This window comes from Tigriopus californicus, chromosome 12 (assembly GCF_007210705.1).
Source record: "Tigriopus californicus strain San Diego chromosome 12, Tcal_SD_v2.1, whole genome shotgun sequence".
Lineage (NCBI taxonomy): Eukaryota > Metazoa > Arthropoda > Copepoda > Harpacticoida > Harpacticidae > Tigriopus > Tigriopus californicus.
In genome coordinates, this window is record NC_081451.1 from 17,308,515 (window position 1) to 17,333,570 (window position 25,056).

Consider the following 25,056-nt stretch of genomic DNA (forward strand, 5'->3'; position numbering starts at 1 on the left):
CATCTAAGTTCCCGTGGAATCAATACAAATTTCTGAAACTCTCAGAACTTTCCACCGAACATTTTCTGAAATCGCTCCCATCTGGCGCTTGGGGGACCTTCAAATCCAAACCTGCCTTCAAAGAGAGCGTAAAATGTAGTTCTTGATGTCTAAACTTTACTTCTAAATAACGTCAAAAAATAAGGGAACTTCGGAAAAGACTTTGAGATGGTCAGAGATGGCCTCACCCACTGACTTCTAGAAATATCGACTGCAAACGAGCTTAGCTTCCCTTCATGGTCATAGCAACTCTGAGCCACTTTTCGACATAAAATAGTAAAATAAGAAACGTAGACCCCCTCAATTAAAGGTAGGTCATTATTAAATCATTTACTTGTAAAGTGGATTATTTCAAAGTTATGTTGTCAAAAGTTTATGTAGCTGACCCAGAGCAGGCCGAAAATTCGAATTTTATGTAGCGTTTACTAAATAACTTTGACCATATCTCCTGAGTTCTCTAAGCATAGATTTGGGCTCAAATTTGGCAGAGTTCATCTATTCAACCAGATCTTGTGGTCGTATCAAGTGCTTATTTGGAATAAGATGAACGGTTTAGGAGATACGAAATTTTGGCTTCCGTTCGCAGTCTACATCTTTAGAAGTCCGTCCCTCACCCTAGGATGGCGGCGGCCTTTAAAGGTCAAAATCATCAAACAAATATTTTTGTCTTGGTGAATGTGGTCTACTGCTCATAAAAGCATAGGTTTTTAAGGTCGAGGAGCTCAAAAACGCATATGAAAAGGACTTTTAAGGCGTTTCAGCTTAAGTTTAGGTACGAAGGTTGGTTTTCTTTCTTTCTTTCTTACGGCAAGATGGATGCGTACGCATTCTAACTCATGATTTGTAGCACGTAGCATTGATTCAATGAGAAATCAAGATGTTACAAAGATGAAGAACAATTAACGAGAAAGAAAGCAATGCTGTTTGGCATGAGAAACCTTAAGGCAGGATGACACATTAATGCTCAAACGCAGTGTCAGTTCCAAATCTCGTGGAAAACCCGCCACTCTTGGTGCACAAAGGGAAAACCTTCCGGTTGGTTCGGCACTATTCTCAGATATAAGTGCCCGACCCAAAGCACGCGTGCTCAAACAAACTATATCCGTCATTGTCAACCAAGATGTCAAAGAGTGACTAACAACCAGCCAAACCAAGTGACACATTAAATGGCTGAATTCAAATGGGACTTACGTTATGGTAACCCAATTGCTTGAATTTGAAAGACACCCTACTGATGTTGTTTCGTTTGAAATTTTTCCAATATCTAGCATTCTTACCCATGTTTTGATAAATTTAACTCTTCATCCCACGCACAACCGATCTGGTCACCCTTTCCTTGGTTACTCCGATAGCAGTGTCGCCATTTTTTTACTCTTTGATCTATAGTTTGCGTTTTTTAACCTTGTATTGAAGATTTATGGAATTTTTCTTGAGCCGAAAAAGTTAAGCATGGCGAATGCCGTGGAGATTTAAATCTCTGTTTCTATGACGGGCTGACAAAATCCTTAATTCGAAAATCGTTGGCGTTAGCTTCGAGACCCTGACTACATCTTTCAACGGCAATATAGTCTGTCCAAACGTCGTATCAATTGCAGGTCATAAAACCCGTAAACTTTTTAATGGAACGAGCTCCGGATTAAGGCTGAGCACTAAGCTTGAGCACCTACGTGTAATCCTGCCTTTAGATAGATCGAGCTTTCCAACATGTCAAGCCCTTGAATATGTCGAGTTTTCCAATCAATCGGGTTCCTCAATGTGTCGAGCTTTTTGAAATAAAATTTTCGAGAGTCGTGTTTTCCATTATGTCGAGGTTTTAATTGTGTCGAGTTCGTCAAGGTGTTCAGTTCGACAGAAGCCATTTTTTCCATTGTCCAAAAAAATGAAGAAACTACCTTTCTTTCTGATGCTTGCGGAAAAAGGATTTTTTCATAAGATTACTTAAGGCCATCTCCTTGAAAAAGGTATTTTGAAATTATCTTTTCATAATCGTCAACCATGAGTTGAATGAGCCATGAGCTAGGAGTTTGATAAAACATTATGTACTGATGTAGAGTTCGATAGCATCCAACTCATAGGAAATGATTATTGCATCAAGTGTCAACCCTGACAATTAAGTCATAAAATGAATTGTTATCAAATCTGAAATATGTGACTAGCTAGTGCAGTTTATCATGGAAAAGAAAAACGATTACTAATCTTACATCTGAAATTCCAGTAAAACTGTGGATATTCTTTTCCATTTTTTTTTTCAAAATATATATGTGAGAAAACGAAAAATAGGTACTTTCACGGCATCTAAAACTGTCATCTTTCCGTCATCAAATGTCTCTGCAATGTTTTGACAGATGATTAGGTCATTTTTTGACCCACGTCAGTCCAAACCGAAACGTTTCGACTTTTGATCACTATGATTTTAAATAAACCCATGGCAATACATAACTAAGGGCACTATTAACACCGATTAACCACATTTTGGAAATGTTACTCTACAAATTTAGTTTTAAGTGTCCAATGAAGAAAGGTTGGGACTGTAGAGTAATCAAAGAAGAGTACTTAATATTGTACGTTTTCAAAAGCATCCATGAGCTTTGTCTCAACCCAGGATTTAAGGTCAATTCTAGTGACTTAATGTGCATTTTGAGAGCACCTTCACGCTCTCAATTTCTCGGGCTCCTTCATTGTTCAATTTCTCGGGCTCCTTCATTGTTCAATTTGCTCCCCTCAATTTGTTTTAGCGAGGATATATAGGAGTTGGTCTAATTGCAGGATTTAAGTCGGACTTGGAAAAGGTTTTAGTCACAATTCCAGATCAACCCTATATTCAAGGGCTAGCCAGATTAAATAATATATAAATCTGATGAAGTTTGATAAAATGAATGCTTTTTCCGTCTTTAAGTGCTGGTCATCCCCTACCCAGTAGCGGTAATGACGTCCGCAAAAAAGAATACAAAAATATACTCAAAAAATACAAAAAAAAATACTATAAGATGTCGGCTAATTTCAAATACGATTTGCATACCAAAAAAAGTTCTTGTTGTCTTTTTAGCAAATAATGAAAGCCCAACTAGAAGATAATCTTGGCATTTGAGCAAACACCTAATAAATTGTTAGTCAGAGAATACTACATAGTGGGAGTATTGTCCCGCGGTTCAGAAGCACTTATTCTCTAACGTTCCATAATGACCAGAGCCTCATGTCAACAGTTTGTTTATTGCAACGATTTAGATGTCATTGGGACTAGCAAACGCTTCTTACTCTGATGTTATTTACTTTTGTATTCTGCCAGACATCTGGTCAGAAGTTAATGTCAGTGGTAGTTTTAGCTCAACTTTAGGTTTTGAACCAACAAATCATCATGCAAAATTACAATCAGTTGGCAAATGTGTAAAGTAGATATGCTATTGGCCAGATGATTCAAAATTCAGGTTACAATAGCATTGAAAACTTGTTACGCTTTCAGGCCTAGAAGGCCGCTCATGAGCAAAACCATAACAGAGACCTCAATAGAAGTGGTCCCACTCTCAATATATTGACAGGATTGGTCAAAGTCGAAAATGTTCCGACAAAGTTTGTCTGGGTTGCTATTAGCGTCGTCCATCAAGACTTGCAATGCCCGGGGAATAAAAGTGCGCACAGCTTGTTGGCAAACCACCTCGTCTGCCTCGCCATTGGACAATCCCGTGCACAAATCCGAGTAATTGATTTGACTCACAGCCGCCACAATCCAATCGATTTGGTAGTTCAAATGGAAGCGCATGACTTCTCCCATCCTCTTCTGACAAGTTCCGCAATTCCACTTGTCCCCTGGAGATGGCTCAGCAAAGAAGTCGTAGTAATTATTGCACACGGATATAAAATTTGGACTCATGGTAGACAAGGTCTTGGCCATGCTTTCCCAATAGAAGTCGACAGCCCTCTTGCAACCCTCCTCCCCTTGGACCCACGATTGGGTGCAGACCTGTTCCTTCAAAATGATCTCGGTTCGAGCTATAGTTTCGTCATTACCCAGTTGCACAATCATCTTTTCCATACCCTCTCGACAGCCGATTTCCCCTGGACATAAACCGTAAAGGTTGTTGCAAATGTCCTCAAGCGGAGTGATTCTCAAAATGAGGAACGCTTTGGGAACGTAGTTTACAATCCACTCCTGGCAAGTCTCAACCTCTTCTGATGAGGATTCACTACTATTGCAATATGCTGGACCAAGAGCGTACTCTCGGAAAGATCTGCAATATGAAAAGACTTTGCTTGAAATGTAATTCTGTTCCAAAGGATCCATGAGAATACCTACGCGAAAAAGGCTGTGGATCGGAGGGTGTTGAGGAGGCCTTGGATGCGATAGCGACAAGTCCGGCAGTTCCAATCCAGTTTGATTGGAATTGCTTGAGTGCAAGACTGATTGGCAAAGACGTCCGCCTGTTCCACCAAAAGTTCAGTGACTTTGGGCCAACGCAAGGAGATGCTCTCCTCGCATTCTTCTAGGTTTGGGAATGGGTTTCCTTCTCCACAGAGTTTTGTCTTGAGAAGTGCTTCAACGGAGGCCTCGACTTCGTCCGTGGTGAAAGTGGTCAGTACGGCTTCAACAGCATTGGTACAATCGGAAAAGCTTTGGGCCACGCTCACTCCAGCTCCAAAGGCCAGAAGCAAAAAGGTGCCGATTGTTACGAACTTCATTGCTAATCGCGACTGATGGAGAAGAGTGGCTTGAGGTCTACTTCTTAGTCCATTGACTCTTAAGCTGATCAATCTGGCTTGCGTTGACCTTATGAAACTCTTACATTACTTATCATAACCATAAATATAGCGACTCATGAGGAACGTGTAAATCCCCAAGAAATAGGAGGCAATAAGTTTTAATCTTTATTAGCACCACTCATGATTATCAGAACATACTGCTTGAATTTGAAATTACGGTAGGTTGACGTCGTGAAAGGATTGCCTTTATCTATTTATGGTGTTGAAAATGACATGAGGGTGGGGGGGAGGGTTAACAAATCAAAGATTTTTTTGCACAATGGAAAATCCCACCGTCAAGATTACCCATAAATGACTCAAAAAATGAAAACAAAACAAAACTGAAAATGTCAGAGAGTTTATTTCTTGGCTTTCTGATCACGCTATAATTAAAAAAGATTTTCGGTCGTTTGTGAGCAAAACGCAAATGTTGGCTTTCATTGCTTTGTGTCAAGATTATTCCTTGATGACCGGCCATCATGGCTAAAAATTCCCGAGTCTCTTAGAATAAAGGTTCGTCTGGTACCAATTTCAAAAAAATGGACATGGTCAACAGCTGAAACTTGCTTACCTTTTAATTCCTCCTCGTTCAAGCTTTGAGTGTTCAATTTACTTGTTTCTCCTTCTTTTATTTGAGGATTGATTTTGTCCACTTTGGAAATAAGACATATCAAAATCGGGACACCTCAATAATATTCAAATGTCCAATGGATCTGTTTAATCTCTTTTATTTTCACAAACACCAAGTCATACTAAGTCTACAACTGGTTGATCAATAGGAACGAGCTGATGAATAAGCTGACTGCAGCCATTCCGGTAGAAGCACTATTAGTTTCAGCAATGAACTGACATGAATTTTCAAAGTCATAAACATTTCGACACACTTTGTCAGGGTTGTTGTATGCGTCTTCAATTAGGACATCGACAGCTTTGGGCATGAACGCCCTCACATACTTTTGGCAAGCTATAATGCCGTTTGGTTTATCTTCTGCATCCATACAAATATTCGTTCCATAGATAACTTGGTCAACTGATGCCACAATCCAATCAATTTTGTGGTTTCGATTAAAACCCATCATCTCCCGGACTCGCATTTGACATGTGCTGCAATCCCAAGTGGCCTCTGGAGCAGGGTTGGCAAAGTATTCAAAGTAGTTGGAGCAAATAGTGATAAAGTTAAACCCACTTCGGGATACTGCTGCGGCAATTCGATCCCAATGAGCATCCACGCCCCTCTTACACCCCTCTTCGCTCTCTACCCAAGTTTGAGTGCAAACCTCACTTTTCAGGAGAGTTTTAGTCCTTTCAATGGTATCGGTGTAACCAATTTGTTTGTAGATTTCTGCCATTCCATCACGACAGCCAATTTCTCCGGTGCACTCTCCGTAGATCTCATTGCAAATGTTTTCTGTGGGGGTAAAACGGATGACAGCAAAGGCTTTGGTGACATAATCCTCGATCCATTGCTTGCAAGCTTCTTGTTCCTCAGCTGTTGAATCCTGCTGTTCACAGTAAGCTGGACCAAGGGCAAAATCCCGGAAAGCCCTGCAATTTACAACATGAATGAGTTGAATGAACCTATCATAAGTGAATCCATCAAGATTACAACTATCTTTTTGGCTGCAATTTGTGTGGATCGTTAAAAGACAAGTACTCACAACAAAATTTGTGAAAATAGTGAAACAATGAAATAGTGACTACATTGTGGTGGGCAATCAAACCTTTAGTTAAGGCAAAAATATGCTTCATCCCCTAATTCATTTGAAAAATATTGGGGTTTCTGCTTTACGCAATGAAAAGAGAAAGGAATGACATTTGATGGTTGAAAAAAGCTAAAAATTCAAACATGATAATGAAAATAATAAGTAATAATTAGCATTAGAAATATAGTTCTCCTAACTTTGCCTTTAAAAGACGAAAACCCTTCGAATTCGTGGTTATAGCCTATTTTAGGGCTAAAATTTGTGAAAAAGTGTTTTTGCCCCGAAATGGCTCGAAACTAAATTTAACTTAAAACCGGTTTTCAGGCCCCTAGCCATTTCCTTGCATGGCAGGAATCATTTTAGGATCATTTGTTAAACCAGCTAAAAGCAGGAACTATCAAAAAAAGTTTGAATAATTTTGCTTCTCTTCTGACAAGCCAAAAATGAAACAATTTCCACCCCATAACCAAATGATTATCATCAAATCTGATGTATGAGTGGTTCAAACAATAAACAAGAAAATTTTAATTTGGAATAGAAAATGATTTGGTACCTTGAGAATGTGTAAGATCTGAGAGTGGAAAGAAGTCCTTGAATCCTGTAGCGACAAGTGATACAATTCCAGTCCAAACGAATGGGAATGGCTTGGGTACAAGTCTCATTGGCAAAAACCGACTCAAACTCAATGAAGAGTTGGGTGATGTCAGGCCAACGTTGCGTTATGCTCGACGAGCATTCAGCCTCATTTGGGAAAGCGTTTCCCTCCCCACACAATTCCTCCTTCAGAACTCCCACCACAACCTCCTCGACTTCAGGGGTGGAGAACTTTTCGACGATAGTTGTGACTTCATTCATGCAATCGTCAAAGTTTTGAGCATTAGTTTGCGAGCTTTGCAATAGTAATAGGGCAATTACAGCCCCAAAATAACACGACCTCATTTTGCCTTGGATAACACTATTAAACTGAGGCATGAGACCGAAGATTTCATTGTCAAAGGTTACATGCACTTTATATACATCCTTATTGATTTGATTGCCACCAATAAAGGGTTGTTGACAGATTATTGCATGGCGGTACTTGAGTAAAATTTGTGAGTATTGCATCCAGCTACACATTGTTCGTTTCAAAACCTCATTTCAAAGTGATCTTGCTAAGTAAAGAAATGGGAAACCAATAGATGAGCGAAAGGAATTAAGAGGAAAAACTCTTAACGAAGTGCATGTCTCCTTTACCTTTCCCTTTTCTAGAGCCATGCCCTGACACTCACTCCTTTGTGAAATCCTTATTGACTTAGGCCCAAAATCGTCGTCGTCTATACCGGATGGAATTTCGCCTGTTGTCCTGAAATACCTTGCCAAATCTGTGGCACCTCCACTCGCTTACATTTTTAATCTTTCCATGACGTCTGGTAAACTGCCTGCCGAGTGGAAGTCACCAAGCCTATTTCCACTACACTAATCTGGGGACCTGAAATCGCCCAACAACTACCGACCTATTTCTCTAACGTGCGTTTGCTCTAAAGTCATGGAGTCTTTAATCAAAGACAACGTGATGAGACACTTAGAGAAGACTTCCTTCTTTTCACCAGACCAACACGGCTTCCGCAAGGGAATGTCGCGCACCACCAACCTCCTCCATTTCCAAGATACTATTTCGGAAGCATTTAAGGTGGGAAAGCGTACGGACGCAATATTTGTTGACTTTCCTAAAGCCTTTGACAAGGTGAACCACGATATTCTCTTGAATTAGTTCCTTCGGTCGTTCCTAAGGGAAAAGTTCTGGAACCAATTCTCTTCTTGGTATTAATCAATGACATGGGATCGTCAATCGGTCTGAATGGGTCTGCAGTTTAGAAGTTGACCTTGATGAGATGACAAGATGAGCTTCCAGGAACAAGTGCAAAATATTGGGGTCTCGGAAATGGATCAGTGGATCAAAGGTCACCATACACCATTAGTAACGTTGCCATTGACGAGGTGACATCTCATAGGGACTTAGGAGTGACCTTTGACAACAAGGTGAAGTTCCGTGAACATTGTTCAAAAACAGCTAATAAGGCCAATGCTATACTTGGGATGATTCGAAGAAACTTTCTGACTTTTGAACCGGACATCCTCGTCCGAGTTTTTAACGTATACGTGCGCCCAATGTTTGAATTTTCATCACAAGTATGGTCACCGAGGTTTAAAAATGACAGTCAAAGAATTGAATTCGTTCAACGTAGGTTAACGAAAATTCTATCTGGAACTTTGAACCTGGACTAAACAGATCGCCTTGGACGTCTCGGTCTTGTGTCTCTGGAAGAGAGACGACGGAACTTACATCTGACCTATGCTTTCAAATTGCTCCAAAATGTTGATAAGCGCCAAACTGTATCCTGTTAGGGACGGGGATGCACTTTATCATTCAGATGCGATGCTCGGATAACAAAATCTACAAGTCAATTAAATTTAGAGGTGCCACTTGCCAAGTCTCATTGCAGAACTTGGTGCTTCTTTAGTCGAGTCCCCGCAATGTGGAATCGTCTGCCCATCCAAGTGCGCCAAACGTCCTCACTTAAACATTTTAAACGGCGCTTGTAACTTGTGCTCTTGATGTTCAAACTTAATGCTACAGACATCTCGATCTTGCCTTTTTCTCTCCTTTGATTTTCATTCATTGACCCCTTTTACAATACCTTACACTCTTTTCATTTTTTGATGCGTGAACGGGTGATCAATAAACAATAAACAAAATAAACCTATATCAAGAATTGCATATCACAAGTCTCTGAGGAGCGCCGAGTCAGCCCACCAAAGGTTGGAAGTGGAGAACCTGCTCTCTTCATCGGCCTCGTCCCGGATGGCGGGCTTGTACGAACGTGCCAAAAAGCCCGCCGCCAACTCTGAAATTCCCGTGAGTAAATTCCTCCTCCACTGTCAAGAACTGTTTGCATCAACATCAGAAACAGTAGTGGAGGAGGTACAGGGCTGCCCAGAAGAACACCATCCCCTTTTGCAGCCCTTCACGGAACCCGAGATGGACGTGGCCTTCAAGAAGATGAAGAGCAAAGCCCCCCTCAACATCTGGGGTCTCTCCTTTCCAACTTTCACTTCTCCAGATCCAAACCCAGCCACTCCTCCAAGATCTCTTCAACCTCGCCCTCCATTCTTCCTTCTTCCCACCAGCGTGGATGGAGTCAGCCGTCATCTTCATTCATAAGAAGGGGCCCAGGGACATTCCAAATAACCATCGGACCATCGCCCTGGAGAACCCCTTCTTGAAGATGATGTCCACCCTACTAGCTGCCCGCTTCTCCGGATTGGCCGAGGATAGTTTCCCCAGTTCCAATTCGGTTTCCGGAGAAACCGCTCAACCACCACGGCAGCCACTCTCCTCTATGAAATTGTGCATTCCAACATCAGCAACAAGAGGAGAGTGTGTATGGATGCTTTGTGGATTTCTCCAAAGCATTCGACAGGGTGGACCGAACGCGGTTATTCCTCAAACTCCAACTCTAGGGAGTTCTGCGTTCAATCTATGTCCTGCTGTCCAACATCTATTCGGGACTCAGATGCTCCATTCGTTCTGGTGAGGACCTATCGTATCCCCCTGCTACTTCACTTCCACTGGCCTTCCGCAGGGGGATCCACTATCGCCAATTCTTTTCAATCTTTATGTATCCGACCTGCCCGAAGCCCTCACCCACCAAGGCCCCACCATCAACCATTTTATGGTATAATATCTTCAATATGCAGACGACCTGGTTCTCTTGGCTAATTCAGCCGTGGAATTGCAAAATGCCATCAATGCACTCCACGGTTATTGCCAAGAGAACGGCCTTCAAGTCAACACCATCAAGACGAAGGCCATGGTTTTCCATAAAAGTCGTCTGCCTCCCACCTCCTTCCATACTAACAATAGTCCGATTGAAATCGTCAATAGTTTTAACTATGTCGGTTTCAACTTCTCCACCCAACTCTCATTCACCAACCACCTCAAATCCACAATAACCAAGGCCAGGGCCAGGATCGGATACATATGCAATAGACTTCCCATGAAGAATCTTCCCCTCCCAATAGTACTTCAACTCTTCCGGATCTACGTCACCCCAATTTTTCTATACGGTCTACACCTTTGGCTTCCCAACTCCGCCCAATCCGCCCTCAAATCCGCCGATGCCACCTACACCAAGTTCCTCAAGCAATACCTCTGCGTGCCCCAATTTGCCAGTAATGCATATGCACATTTTCTATGTGAAACCGAGCCCCTCACCATCGGGCTGGCAAGGTTAGTGTCCAACAGTGTTGGGAACCTGACCTTTCCGGAGGTGATGTCCGGACACAAGTTATCATTTCCGGTCAAGGACTTGCTAACACCTTTTTGTCCTTGGCCCGACATCCCTTCGGATTATTGGCGGTCACGCACCTTTGGTCAGCTCCCAGCCAAATGCCATCAGCGACGGGAGGTGACAAAGGATCTGTTCAATCTGCCTCATCCACTCTACTGCAATAACCAAGATTTTCATCACTTACCTCTACCTACCTGTCTTTGTAGTATCTGTAACTCACCTCTTACCTTTTTTCATGTGCATTGAACCAATTTTAGTCATACTCATTGTGATATCACTTTCTAGTCATCTATTTTATTGCCTTTACCTTCTTGACATTTTTCTTGTTTTATCAACAAACTTTTGTATAATGTATATACAACATATTTTATTCTACAGTTATTTTTACGACATGACATGACCAAGAGTCGCAATAAAAGATTATTATTATTACTATTGACTTTTCAAAATTGCGGCTGAATTGACTTTTTGTTATGACTGGTCTTGGTCGAGGTACGTCCATAATTTCCAGTGGTTTATGGGCTGTCGTATTTGCTTTTTCAATCTGCTGGAGTTGCACTGTGTAGATTGGTGGCAGATTCAGCTGCAGTAAAACACACAACAAACTCGATTTCTACTCATCTACGTATGTTACTTCGTTTATGCACCTAATTTAGTTTGAGGTACAAGAAGCTAGATTGCCAATTTAAAAACCTTGGATTTTACACAGGTTACAACGAGCGCCATAAGGTAACTGATATGGAAAAACAATTCCTGAAACTTTTCAAATCAAAGGGTCTACCCCTAAATTTGGTCAACCTGAAGAAACCCTTAACAAATTGCTTGTAGTTATTGATAGAGACCGGTAAAACTTTTTTACGGTTGAGTGTACATTTCTTACGGTCATCAAAACTAGTTTTCCTCACAACAGCAACTTTTCACATTAGCTTAAGTCGTGCTCAGACAATCCATTCAAATTTCTGCAACGTCAAGCAGCAAGTCAAGAGACTTTTGTTAAGGAGTCTCTATTACAAGGAAAACTAGTTCTGACACCCTTCTGGAATTTACATTCAATTGCAAAATCATTTTACCGGTCTTCAGTTATCGATGTCCATGTGAAGCTTTCCATCAATATCAGCTTTAAGTGGTCTTGGAGAGTAAGTTTCAGAACATGAGAAAAGCTGAGCGAGACGTAGCTAGATGCCAGTCCATTACTGCCGTTCCACGCCATGCACCTTTGGGACATCTCCTCCTTAACTCACCCTGGCGATAAACCTCAAAACGTAACCTCGACGGCTGAAATTGGCCAAAGGTTTTGTGGCTGGCAAGATTTCTTGCCAGCCTCGTCTCAATTCAGATGAGCTAACACCTGCACCTTCGGTGTGCTCTAAGGCTGCTCAAGTGGCAATCAACGATGTTGCTTGCTGTATTACTGGCACAAAGCGAACTTAACGCAGACCATATAGTGACGATCTATGGAACACACCGTATGAGAACCCCGATGTTGTTGACAGGGCGGGCTTCCCATCTCTTAACCATATGGCAGTTAAAGTCGTGCCGTTGGAAAGCTAGAAGGCTAATCATAGCTGTGATGGAATGAATGGTGAAAGAACCCTTATCGGTAAAATGGTCTTCCAACCTTTGTATTAAGGTCGTGGACACCACAGGGTCCACACGATCGAAACCGGCCGGCATTCTATCCAACCCACTGCGCGGGGTTAACACATTTACTGTCCACGCATCAACGATGTGAAGTGCTTCACTAGCCATCTCCAAAAGGAACAACTTTTTACTAAAAATGATTTACGAAAGTGGCTCAGATCACTCCTCTTTTTCATCTATCTTGATTAGTGCAATACACCAATTGAGCTCCGTTCAAATCTTGTCTTTTACCGAAATTTGTTTCCTTTTAAAAGCAAAATGCAAAAATATTTCTGCAAGAAAGTGTTTAGCTGAAGCGCTTTTGCAAAAGGTTTGAAAATGAGGCTTCTCGTATTTCGGCGCATCAAATAGTGATTAAATGATAAGGAGTATTTTATGGTTCGGACAATTAAAAATGTGAAAACCCAACTGATTATCTAACAATGCACTCTTGGGGGTTTACAATCATTCCATATCTAAGGGATTAGTTTTGAAATCGCTTGATACGAGATGAAAACCGTCTGTAACTATAGCCCACAAACTGCAAGCTGACTTCTCTGACTTTGAACATTCCGAAGGTGCTTGAGAAGATCATGAAGCTCAAACTTGTAGAGCTTCTGTAAGTCCATCATTGGTCATCATTGGTTCTGTGCGCATTTTAACACGCTTACTCAACTGATTGACTATATAAAGTACGTAGTCTAAGTTGACTGTGCCAAAAGCCTTTGACAAAGTAGATCATGGCATTTTAGTTAACAGGCTCCATAAGATTTGGATCCAAAATAAAGTTCTCGCTTGGATAAGAAGCAGTATAGGATAGTGTATAGATATAGATAGTTGTATCGAAGAGGAAGCACTCACATCCAGGTTGGTTACTCAATTACAAGTGACGTATATTGTTGAGGAAACATCTAGACGAGTCATCTGATATAAAAAGAGGATAGACGGAATTATATAACATCTCCCCCCCTAGCTCGAAAATGGCAATTTGAGAATAAAGAAAAAAAACGAAAGAAGCCTTTGACGATCCCATTTGAAATTTGGGCCAAGATCAGCACGAGGAACGACTTGAGCTTCTGCAGTCAACGAAACCTTAGCTATTCATCCTTCCGTTCTTCACAATCTGGTCCTCCGAGGACTGGAGACATTCCAACCCAGCAATGATAAAATGAAAAAACCAATCCCAGTGAAAAGCAATCAAACGGACGGTAGAATGAAGAGAGCATGGTCTTGTAAACGAGGGCTGCTTCGGAGCCGCCATGGTTCTGGTTGAAGTGAAGACGAGGGCGTATTGGGGGTGGGTGAAGTGAGGGGTAAAAGAGGAGAGGAATTCGAGGTATTAAAATCTGAAGATGTCCCAGAAAGGCGGCGAAAACGTCGGTTACGACGAAAAGTGCCTCTGGAGAGGAGTCTGAATAATGTACCATCACCCATGCACCAATTATTGTCAATTGGGGACTGATTTAAGATCGAATCTCTTGCGAGAGGGGAACGAGATCGATGGAGTCAAACCAATCAAACGCCAGGTAGCTAAAGCCACTCGGAAATCGGATTCGCACAATAAGATCTTTTTTATATTCACTTGATGATAAAAGAATGAAAGGTTTCGTGCAAGATTTCGTGCTGCCTTGTTGCAGATCTTGCTCATTTTGCTACCCGGAAAACAACTGATCAATGTTTTTCTGTGTAGGTCAATGCACAAGGACACATAAATCTGCTCTCCTTTTTATCCCCTAGTCCATCCTCTAAACCGTGAAGTAAATTCCCCCGCCGGATCTACAATCATCTGGGCCCCCTGTCAACCCCTCAATCCCAGCCGCACCAAGTCCAATGATCAGAATTTCTTCGGATTCAAGTCCCTGAACGTGACCAATGAAACCTCAGTGGACATAGAGGACATGGCTAACCCGTCTCGCACCGATACGGCAGCGACCATCCACGCCCTCTTGGGCACCCCGATCATTCCTCAGGCGGCGGAATCGCTATCAAATTCCCACCCCAACCTTGATGATTTCGCGGGGAAGGCCCCTTCCTCTGGATTTCGCTTTACGGAAAAAATGGAAGGTTTAAGTCAACCAGGACAATGAAAGATTAGAGCCCTCCGGAGAAATGAGAGGCCAAAGTCCTCGAAAAAGTGAGAGCTGTTTGAGTCCTTTAGAAAAATGACAGGTTGAGTCCTGTAGAAAAAGATAAAGCAGGATGTTTTAGAACTATGAAAGGTTAGAGTCCCAAGAATGATCATAATCCTCCAGTGGTATGACTGATCACAGATCGTTATGAAAAATGAAGGAACTCATTTTCCCTATTTTGAGCATATGAGACCGCTATTTTGCGAGAAGACTTCATTCCAAACCCAACCACTGATTCATGTTTTCAGGGTCGGTGCAACAAGCCGTGACTAATGTCAATGGTTGAGCGAGGAAATTAAAAAGGATCAACTATCTCACTTCTCAAGTGGCAATGCATAACAGCCTGATATGGTTATTTGCACGACGCTAGGGCATTTTTTGTCTCGCCGAGGATGTCCGGTTGGCCTCAACGCATCACAACCTGGATAAAGCCTCAAAATTGCTAGAAAAGGAGGCAAAGACAGGAAGTGGCGTCTTCAACACTCTAGTGGAAATCACCAAAGCAGCTGATCATGAAATCATCATGGTGCAAGTGTTTGGTGACAACGGATCTGATATGGTCCAGGACTTTTAAGGGGACAATCTCTACTCGCAAGACACCCTCAAGCGAGTGGAGAAATTGAAACGAAACAAGAAAAAAGAGACCATGTTCCGTCCACCAGCCAGGGGTGAAAGGTCCTGACTTATTGAATTTTTTTGGTGATCGGAAACTTGGAACTCTTGACCCAAGCACTAGGTAAAAATACCTTGATAGCCCTCAAAGATGGAGAGCACCTAATACAAAGGCTTCAATTTCTTAGACCTATCTTAAGGCCTCCGGTTATGACGCTAATCAGGGCATACGAGCAATAATTCGAGCTTCCTTTAACTGGGCCTCAAACAATCATCAAATGACTAAGGATACAAATCGCTAGCTACCTCTACTCCCCATTGGTCCCAGATCAATCTCAATTGTCTGGCATACCTGGGCCAATCTTCAAGGCTAACTATCCTGCAAAATGTGGTCACTATCCTAGTCTAAATGCGTCTATCAAAGTCGACCTCTACTGTAGAGTCTACTGATTTCTGCTACAAGAGTGATGAACTTTAGATACAGTTGCATACAGATCACTTGCTACCTGAATGGATATCTTATGAGGGTATTAATACATTACGTTGGGCGTACGAGAACTTGCCAAACTCTACGACCTCCTACTATCCGGCTTATTAGCTTTCGGACCTTTCATCCATTTGCTGTGCAGGACCGGTTCTGCTTGCGTATCAAACGTTCCCCTCCTGGGAATGCCTAGTTGACTCCGGACCTGTCATTTCGGAGCTCACTTTTCCGACAACGGAAATTCATAACTTGAACGGATTTCCGATGATCCGACAAGAACACCAAATTCCTTCCAACGTGAAACTTCCGACTCCAGCAATAAAGGATATGCAGTGATAAGCCTGACATGTCAAAACGAATTGTCCCACAAAAATCACGCCGGTTCTTGTGGAAATAAAATATAGGGGAGGGTTTTCACAGAATTGGAAAGACGTTAGAGTTCGACTTTCAAAGAACTTCTGGCCTTATTTGGATCTTGAAGTCATGTTTCAAGCATAAATCCCTACTTCAAGTGCAGCTTAAAGAAAAAGTTGTATTCTTGATTCGAACTTCTGCTTTTGAGTTTGACGTTCAAGTGCAGACTTGGAAAAGCGGTACTCTCGACTCAAAGTCCAATTTGCAAGAGCAAACTTGGTCGAGCCGTATTCCCAGTCACCCTTAATTCTACTGTTGAGCGCAAATTTCCGAGATTGATTGGACCAGTCTTGGAATTGGGAATGACGTTTTAAGAAGCTCTAATGTGGATGAAAGTTGGGTTAAACATAAAATTGAACTCACTAGGAACTCTTACACGATTCAAATTGACATACAAGAAGGCATCTTGGCTCAAAAGGATTTGTTCGACTGTTTTTTTAAGTTTATGCTTGTCCCTGAATTTGGCCATCCTGAATGAAAATGAGGATTTTGTTCCCGCTTTAGCCAAAATGCATGCGCCGAGGTCAGCTCGGCCAAGCACAACTTGAAAATGTTTGAGAATATGGCTGCAAGACTAACCTTCATCAAGTTCAACTTTGGCGCTTGAGACTGAACTTTAAGTCCTGCTTCAAGTGCGAATTGAGAATACGGGCCCAGGAGAACTCAAAAGCCTCAAGTCCCTATTGGTCTGTAAGGCATCTTGATCTTTAACTGTAAGATCAATGAATAACTCAATTGGACTAGGCTCGTTATTAGAGTGAAGAGCTGTTGCTTCAAAATTCAGTAGAGTTGAAAACACACAAAAGCTGATCTCCAAGCATGACAGTCATAACCTTCACATTGTAAATGGCTTCACCATCAACCTCAAAAGGTCCTACAGGGTGTTTCATCTTTCTCTTAGAGTTTGCATAAGAGATGAAAACCTTTAGATTCGACCTAACCTCTTGGACCACTCTACTTTCTGTTATCAAGTGGTCATTTTCGATGAAGGCCTTCCTCAAAAACTGAGATTAGTTTATCCATGGCTGCATCTATGGACGATTCCTGTTTGAGAATTGAACCCAGAGGCCTGTTTTTCAAACCATGTGTGGAACCCCCCCAAAAACAACGAAACTTGACCTAAAATACTTTAAACACGTATCAAAACATTCAAAAAATGTAGTAGTATTTATAGAGAGTGGAAATAAAGAAGGGTAACCTGGTGCAATTTGAGTGGAGTTTTCTTCGGCAAGGTGGGCTGTTTCGAACTGAAAAAGAACAGTCTGTTACCCTGGGAGCTCTTACAAATAATTGCAAAGAGGGGAAAAGATTGAATAGTCTAACACCACCCTGGTAAGACCTTACAACTTGATTGGCTTGACAACATTGCCGGAATTTAAAGTTCGTCCATATCTTTATGATTCCACTTGTGTAAGTGCTAAATTTAGGAATGAGCATGAGTGGACTTGTGTCACTTCTATTGGCGAGTTTTTTTATGAAATAAATTTTCCGATAGGTAATAGTTGTGGAGTCGCTTTTCCAAGTCGACCGTAAGTTTACCTACGACTATATCAAGGGAACCCAGGAGCTCAAATAGTTGATAAATGTGATCAATATCATCATTACATCCAATGTAACATATTTTAAAAACAAGCCTCTTGACTCTGTCTCGGCTTGAGAAAGAGCATGGTCATCTTATTCAGGAGTACTTATCAAGTCACGGGAAGGCTACGATGTAGTGTTGGGGCGATTCCTCTGATTATTGGCCTTTCGGGCCGGACTTGCCAAGTCCTGCAAAAGATTCGAGCCTGGCATAGGACTCGGGTCTTTTACTGCGGTCAGTTTAAACAAAAAGACTCTTGTTGCGAAATGATAAGAAAAAATGAAGATTTTTTTTGACGAGTCCGGACTTGAGTCACTTCTGAATGACTCGAGTCCGGCCAATTTCGACGAAATCGAGAAAAAGACTCTAGTGCACTTGGACTCGACCCAGCAGTACTAGGATGTATCTTGTCAAATGAAAACCCTCTCAAGGTATATGAGCAAGGTAATACATCTTGGAAAGGGAATGATCAAAAATATCTGTAAAAAATACTTCACGGGTCGTTTTAATTTTTTGGGCATTTCCTTTAGCGGGAGCGTGACTGAAAACTTGTCTCAAACTAGTTTAATCGTGCTCCTACCAAATGTTATTGCTTTTGTGCTGAAGTTTCTTCAATATTTTTTTATAATATTTGAATTATTCAAATTGGTTTTTTTTTCTTTCGTCTTTTCGACCTGAACCTCAACCATTGGGTCATTAAGTCGTCATTGGGTAGCCTAATATGCAAGCTCATACTTTTCTAATTTATTATTATTTTTAGAATGAGCAAGAAAAGAAAAACTGAGGCAATGCCATTGTTCTAAGGGCTATTTCCGTGCTATGCTATCCTATCAATCTGAAAACTAAAGAGGTGGTAACGAAACTGAAATCGCACCAGTCAACTGATCATCTTTCCTGTTGAATACCAGACGCTCCCAGTAGAGAACAAAAAGGTGTATTTTGGCACTAACCATTTTATAAGCTTTGATTCTGGAGCAAAATTAAGTACAACTGCTGGTATTGAGACATATCATTCTTAAATCAGAACACTGCAGTGAAGACTAGAAGGGTCATGGCAACAATGAAGGTAATGGCAGCGCTGATGGAAGAAGCAGCTCCAGAATCGATGTACTGACACGAGTCGGGAAAATCAAAAACCACCCGACAGAGTTTATCGGGATTATCGAAGCTGTCATCAATTATCAGCTGCATGGCTCTGGGCATGAAAGCCCTCACGTACTTTTGACAGGCCAGAGTGTCATCTGGTTTGTTTGTGACATCGTTGCACATTGTTGTCCCATAAATAATCTGATCTACGGATGCCACAATCCACTCAATTTCATGGTTCCTATTGAAGCCCATGACCTCTCGCATTCGCTTTTGGCAAGTACCACAGTCCCATGTATCCCCTTCGGCAGGTGTAGAGAAGTAATCAAAGTAATTCATGCAATAGGTAATGTAACTGATGAAATTTGTGCTCCGTTTCCCGAGGCTATCAGCAATCTTCGGCCACCAGTTATCCACACCTGTCTTGCATCCCTCGGCATTCTCCACCCATGTTTGAGCGCAGACATCGGTTTTTAAAGCCTGCATGGTCCTTTCAATCGTGTCTGGTTGGCCAATTTGTTCATAGATCTGCCTCATGCCGTCCCGACATCCAATCTCTCCAGGACAAAGGCCATAAAGGGTGTTGCAAATGTTCTCGGTTGGGGTGTATCGAAGGATGGCAAACGTTCTCGAGAGAAAGGTCTCGATCCACTCCTTGCAATCGCTCTGTTCAGTGTTAGATAGCTCATCTTTTTCGCAATAAGCGGGCCCAAGTACGAATTGTTGGAAAGACCTATTACAAAAGAATTTCTGGTCAAAGGATTTCCCAAGTAATTGATTGAACACCAATAGTTTTACCTGTAGAAAGAGTATGATCGGAGAGTTGAGAGCAAACCTTGGATACGATATCGGCAACTTGCACAATCCCAATCAAGCCGGATCGGAATGGCTTGGGTGCAGGACTCGTTGGCAAATTCATTTTTGTATTGAACAATAAGCTCGGTGATATTTGGCCAACGCTCTGAGATACTTGCTTCACATACTTCTGGATCGCCTGGGATGATGTTACCTTCACCACAAAGCTCCTCCTTCAGATGTTGCTCAACGACAGCCTCGACCTCTGGTGTGGAAAAGGTCACCACGATTTTCTCAACCTCCTTCATACAGTCGTCAAAATTTTGCCCATGAGAAACCGATACTCCAAACATGAGCATGGACATTGTGATGACCGCTGAACACTTCATTTTAAATTGAGGTTGTGAACAATCGCTCCCTCTTCTGCAATTAAAGATGGATATAGGATTCGTCGCTCATTAGTATGCCAAAACCCTCTTTATCTTTATGCCGGCTATAAATAAGTCCATAAATTACCAAAAGATTAGCATCGCTAACCTCCAATCTAGAGATCTGCACTAATAATGTTGTAATCATTGACTGTTGGTCCACCCTGATATGAGATATTTGTAATGCTAGTTGTGTCATATAAAGTATATTAGTGCCCCAGAAGTGTGGTCAAAGATTTTTGGGATTTGAAAGTGTGATGAAATTACATTACAAACGCCACAGACATTCAGATATTGTTAGAAGTGCATCTTGCGAACAAAACAGTTGAAGATTAGGTTGGAGAAAAATTCCTTTTTATCAAATTTTGCTGACATTTGAAGAAATGAATCACACACCAAGAATACTAGCCAGTTATCCCCCAAAAACCGAAACGCAAATGCGCAGTGTTTGAGGTGATTATGTTTGATGAAGGTTTTTTATGCAACTTAATGTGGGCATATATTTAAGGATTTTAATGTCTATGACATAATGCATTGATAAGGGTCGTACCGCAAGCCATCCAAGAGGCATATGACCTAGGCTACATTTAGACTAGGATTGAAAACCAGGATTGAATGGATGGATGGAAGCAGCCCTACTTCAATCCTCAAGATTGAATCCTCGGCACATTTCCATCCCTAAATCGGATTCAATCAGGGGATGAAATCATTTTGTTTTAGGAGGATAAATCTCATGCTGAGTGTAGCCAAGCAAATTGCAAAAAAGTGCCAGTGAAGTTCACATATTACAATCCCTACATGAGAGCTAAGTACCTTTGCAATGTTTTTTTTGAAAGAAGTGATTTCGCTACGATTTTATAGATCCATCCAGTCCCTTATCGTGGCGGTAATATTTGAACGGTTCCCACAATTTTACTTTTCTATTGCTGTTTAAGGAGGCAATGAAACCATATAGCTTACATTACCAAGACCTTTGGGTTTCAATGTATTTAGCATGCCAATTCAATACTTGAAGCTATTGCAGCTTGCTGATTTGTCCTTTCTAATAATATTCAGGGTTTGTGTTTTGTTTCATTTGGCATTACGCCTGACAAAGTGACGTTCCTGCTCGGAATGATTGAACGCATTCGAGAATTAGAGTACAGAGAGAAATGTGACCAGTGATCACCAAAAGACACAAAAATGTTTCTTCAAATAAATCACGGATCTTAATCAATATTAAGTAAAATCAAAATCAACAGTAAACGGAACTTGAACTCGTGGAGCATCTATTTCGAAAAGATAACTTCTGATTGGCATTGAATACTTTTATTGGAATTTAGATTTTGTAATTTTCACACTTCATTAGTTGATATTCTACTACTAAATTGCTCAAAAAAATAGGTATTAGAGAAATTACATGCTCTTGGATCAGGGATTTCCTCACGAAGTGCACTCAAGCTATTTGAGTTGATGGCTCCTTAAACAGCACTAGTCTTATGGTGTCTGGAGTACCTCAAGGAACATTCGTGGGCCTCATCTTGTTCGTATTGTTCATTACATTACTACATACTACTCTGTACATGAACTAGTTCTCTACCAGTCAGCTGTACAAGGATTCAAAGGTGGAATACCTTGGAAGAATTCTGGAGAGAGCCAATCAAATTCCCTTGGGTTGTCTTAGATAAATTTATATTGGGTTGGATGTGAATGAAATGCAGTGTGGGCTGGAAGCGAAAGAAATCCAGATTGGATCGGGAGTGAAAGAAATCCAGATTGGATCGGGAGTGAAAGAAATCCAGATTGGGTTCGGACTGGATTGTCTTGTATGAAATCTGGATTGGGGCCTAACTGGATGATCCTGGATTGGATTGCCTTGATCACTATGTAACAAGTATTCGTGATTGCCAAAGGAAAATAAATCGGCCTTGGCCACTGTGAAAGGACGGGTTGGGGTTGAATCTGGAAGAAGTGGGGAGTGTCATGGCAATAGCCGTCACCGTACTAACTGGGGTCAACGGCTTCCCGGGTTTGCGTTTGCTAGATCCTGGAATGAGTTTTTTATTGAAACAAAAATTGATATTGATTTTAGCATCTCTTTTAAACGATGGACCTCTCGTCTGAAGGACTTACATACATACATACATACCTTACTACCCTCAAAGTAACGGTCATGCCGAGTTCATGGTAAAATCCCCCAAACATATGTTGGGTAAATGCTAGATTTAGGTGTAGTCCTCCAAAACGATAGAAAGTTGGATAACCATATCCTGTTGAAGGTGGGTAAAGCTTTTCAAATGTGTGGTTGGATATATCGCACGTTTGAGTCCAGAGATAGCATCACAATGCTAACTCTGTACAAGTCGATTGCCCAGCCACATCTTGAATATGCTTCATCCATTTGGGCTCCAATGAGTTCAGCAGGTTTGCAAAAGGTCGAACAAGTCCAAAGATGTTTCACTAGGAACATCACAGGAATGAGAGAGCTCTCGTATTGGGAGAGACTAAAAAAGTTGGGACTGTACATTGTTCAGAGAAGGTACGAAAGGTATCTGATACTGTACGTTTTCAAAAGCATCCATGAGCTTTGTCCCAACCCAGGATTTAGGGTCAATTTTAGTGATCTTAGAGGCTTAATGTGCGTTTTGAGAGCACCTTCAAGTCTTCGAGAATCCAGGCTAGTTCAAACAATGCAGTCATTTCTCTTCTTTCTCGGGCTTCGTCATTGTTGAATTTGCTTCCCTCTAATATTCGTAGGGAATACGTAGTAGGCCTTGTTGATCAGGTAGCATCTTTCAAGTCAGACTTGGAAAAATTTTTAGATAGCATTCCAGATCAACCCTATATTCAAGGACTAGCTCGGTCTGCCAACTCAAATTCGTTGGTAGACCAAATATCATATAAAGATTGAAAGGTAATAAATAACATACATTTTTGCATGATTGTATCAAGTGGGATAAGATAGAAGACATGTAGTCTGATGAAGAGTTAAGATCGAAGTGTATTTCTTGTTTGCTTTGGTACATAAAGTAAACGACGAGAAAGTAGGTCGCACGTAATTAGTCATCATCACTTCCCTTTTAATAGAGAAGAACCCATGGTAGTTCTGAACTATAAAATATGAATTATGCTCGAAATGGTATCACGATGCTAACTCTGTGCAAGTCGATTGCCCAGCCAACGACGAAGTTCTCCAAACGTGCCAAAAAAAATCGACACTTCTTTATCGCCCATTAGGTAGCCAAAGCTTCGAGCTCAAGGATGGCATATCTACTCTTGGCATCCTTCAAAAATCGAGATCCACATTGAATGAGTTTCCACTCACCCTCGTGTAATTGCATGAGTGCAAAACCGAGGCCCTTTAACTTGGACGCATCCGTTTGAAGGACGGTCTTGGCTCCCAGCTTGAACATTCCCAAAACGGGCGGAGAGGTTAGAACGGATTTGATGTGCTCAAGTGCCTTCAGATGTTCGCGGAGCCATATAAAAACATTATTCGTTTTCAACAGACCTCTCAATGTTTCCACAGTCTTGGCAATCTCACTTGAGAACTGGCCTAATTGGTTCACGAGCCCAAGAAACGATACCAAATCCCGACGGTGCTCAGGAGGAGGAAACCTTGAGATTGCGGCCACCTTCTCCGGATCTGCCTGGATGCTGTTGTGGGAGATACAATATCCCACAAATTCGATCTCTTCATCCCCACCAATCAGATTCTTCTTCGCATTGACGGTCATCCCAAAATGAGCAAAGCACTCAAGGATCTCGCATGTAATGCAATCCATGTCGCGGTAATGCTCTTTTCCAACGGCAATGTCATCAACGACTTTCTGGACACCAAGTCCAGACATTGCCACATCACCACTATAAGAAAAGGAATCACCCATAGAAATGAAACCCATCAGTGAGCGCAGAAATTGGAATTTCCCAAAAGGAGTTATAAAAGAGGTTAACTCTTGAGATTTTTTGGCCAGAGGCATTTGCCAATAACCAATGACAAAGTCGAGCTGAACGAAAAACTTATCGCAGGGCTTGAATCCACAAATTGCCTCAGCTGGAGTTTTAATTGGATGGATGGAGTTTACGACCTCTGTATTCAAACGGGTCAAATCCACACACAAGCGGAAGGATCCATCTGGCTTGGGCACCACGACTAATGGATGGCACCAGGGTGTTAGGACATCACCTACGGGCTCAATGATTCCACTATCCACCATTTCGTCAAGACCTTTCTTGACAGGGGCTAACTAAGGGATTGGTATTTGATGTGCGGTGTTGATCGCAAATGGCCTTGCTCTTTCCTTCAAGGTTATCACCATTGGATCGCCAACAATGGGACCACACATAAGTTTCAACCATGATACATCAAAACAGAGCTGTAAGCAGATTTCAGTTTGGCTTCAACGAAGTGAAGATCGTCCCTAGAGGGTGTAGAAGTTAACGATAAAATCCATTCCTCTCTCTCTTTCAACGGCTAAAGAGGTTGGGCCGGATCAGGGATTGAATTGCCTTGCTCTTCAATTACAGAGATAGCAGAACTGGGGAAGTTGGGTCCAACAATTCCCAAGGCCTGACACGCATCCAAACTAAGGTATGCATCGTAAACATCATAACTGACGACTACGGTCACGTTATGGGCAATATGTTTGTTGCTCTAAGATAAATCGGACTGGAATGAACCAATAAGATTGTGGCAGTCCACGTTGGTCCGCCAACATGATGAGTCTGTGGATGGTAGTAGACTGCTTTATTGATGATAATTCCTAGACATTTATACAATCAACTGACTAGGCGAGTAACTAGGAAGGAGCGATGAGGGGCGAGCAAGAGCAATGTTGCCACAGGACTCCCCCAGCGTGTGACTAGGAACGAGCAGGGTCGAATGTGTAGGGCCAAAGGTGCAGGGCCAAAGGTGCAGGGCCAAAGGTGCAGGGCCAAAGGTGCAAGGCCAAAGGTGCAGGGCCAAAGGTGCAGGGCCAAAGGNCCGGAAAGTACTTCATAGATTCGTACCAACCAACTGCGCCATTGCATGATCATATTCATTGGGATAAGGCAGAAGACATGTAGACTGATCAAGAGTAAAGATCGAAGTGTATATCTGGTTTGCGTTGGTACATAAA

General features: G+C 41.8%; 3 protein-coding genes across 3 annotated transcripts; all 3 read right to left on the bottom strand.

Annotated features, from left to right (window-relative positions):
- Window positions 1–3,229: 3,229 nt before the first annotated feature.
- LOC131892422 (uncharacterized) lies at window positions 3,230–4,807 on the bottom strand. Its single transcript, XM_059242291.1, has 2 exons — window positions 4,331–4,807; window positions 3,230–4,265 (listed from the first exon to the last, which is right to left on the bottom strand). The coding sequence occupies exons 1-2, from the start codon at window positions 4,711–4,713 to the stop codon at window positions 3,488–3,490; spliced, it is 1,161 nt and encodes a 386-aa protein (XP_059098274.1). The 5' UTR covers window positions 4,714–4,807; the 3' UTR covers window positions 3,230–3,487.
- Window positions 4,808–5,485: 678 nt separating this feature from the next.
- On the bottom strand, window positions 5,486–7,472 carry LOC131892419 (uncharacterized). Its single transcript, XM_059242288.1, has 2 exons — window positions 7,030–7,472; window positions 5,486–6,318 (listed from the first exon to the last, which is right to left on the bottom strand). The coding sequence occupies exons 1-2, from the start codon at window positions 7,446–7,448 to the stop codon at window positions 5,532–5,534; spliced, it is 1,206 nt and encodes a 401-aa protein (XP_059098271.1). The 5' UTR covers window positions 7,449–7,472; the 3' UTR covers window positions 5,486–5,531.
- Window positions 7,473–18,566: 11,094 nt separating this feature from the next.
- On the bottom strand, window positions 18,567–19,986 carry LOC131892421 (uncharacterized). The gene is made up of 2 exons (XM_059242290.1): window positions 19,533–19,986; window positions 18,567–19,467 (listed from the first exon to the last, which is right to left on the bottom strand). The coding sequence occupies exons 1-2, from the start codon at window positions 19,916–19,918 to the stop codon at window positions 18,669–18,671; spliced, it is 1,185 nt and encodes a 394-aa protein (XP_059098273.1). The 5' UTR covers window positions 19,919–19,986; the 3' UTR covers window positions 18,567–18,668.
- Window positions 19,987–25,056: the final 5,070 nt, after the last annotated feature.

Bases quoted from the DNA above. Each gene is read 5' to 3' on its own strand.
- LOC131892421 (XM_059242290.1), bottom strand. From the start codon at position 19,918: ATGAAGTGTTCAGCGGTCATCACAATGTCCATGCTCATGTTTGGAGTA. The intron at 19,468-19,532 runs GTAAAACTATTG...CTTTTGTAATAG, and splicing joins CGATCATACTCTTTCTACAG to GTCTTTCCAACAATTCGTAC.
- LOC131892422 (XM_059242291.1), bottom strand. From the start codon at position 4,713: ATGAAGTTCGTAACAATCGGCACCTTTTTGCTTCTGGCCTTTGGAGCT. The intron at 4,266-4,330 runs GTAGGTATTCTC...TTCATATTGCAG, and splicing joins CGATCCACAGCCTTTTTCGC to ATCTTTCCGAGAGTACGCTC.
- LOC131892419 (XM_059242288.1), bottom strand. From the start codon at position 7,448: ATGCCTCAGTTTAATAGTGTTATCCAAGGCAAAATGAGGTCGTGTTAT. The intron at 6,319-7,029 runs GTACCAAATCAT...TGTAAATTGCAG, and splicing joins AGATCTTACACATTCTCAAG to GGCTTTCCGGGATTTTGCCC.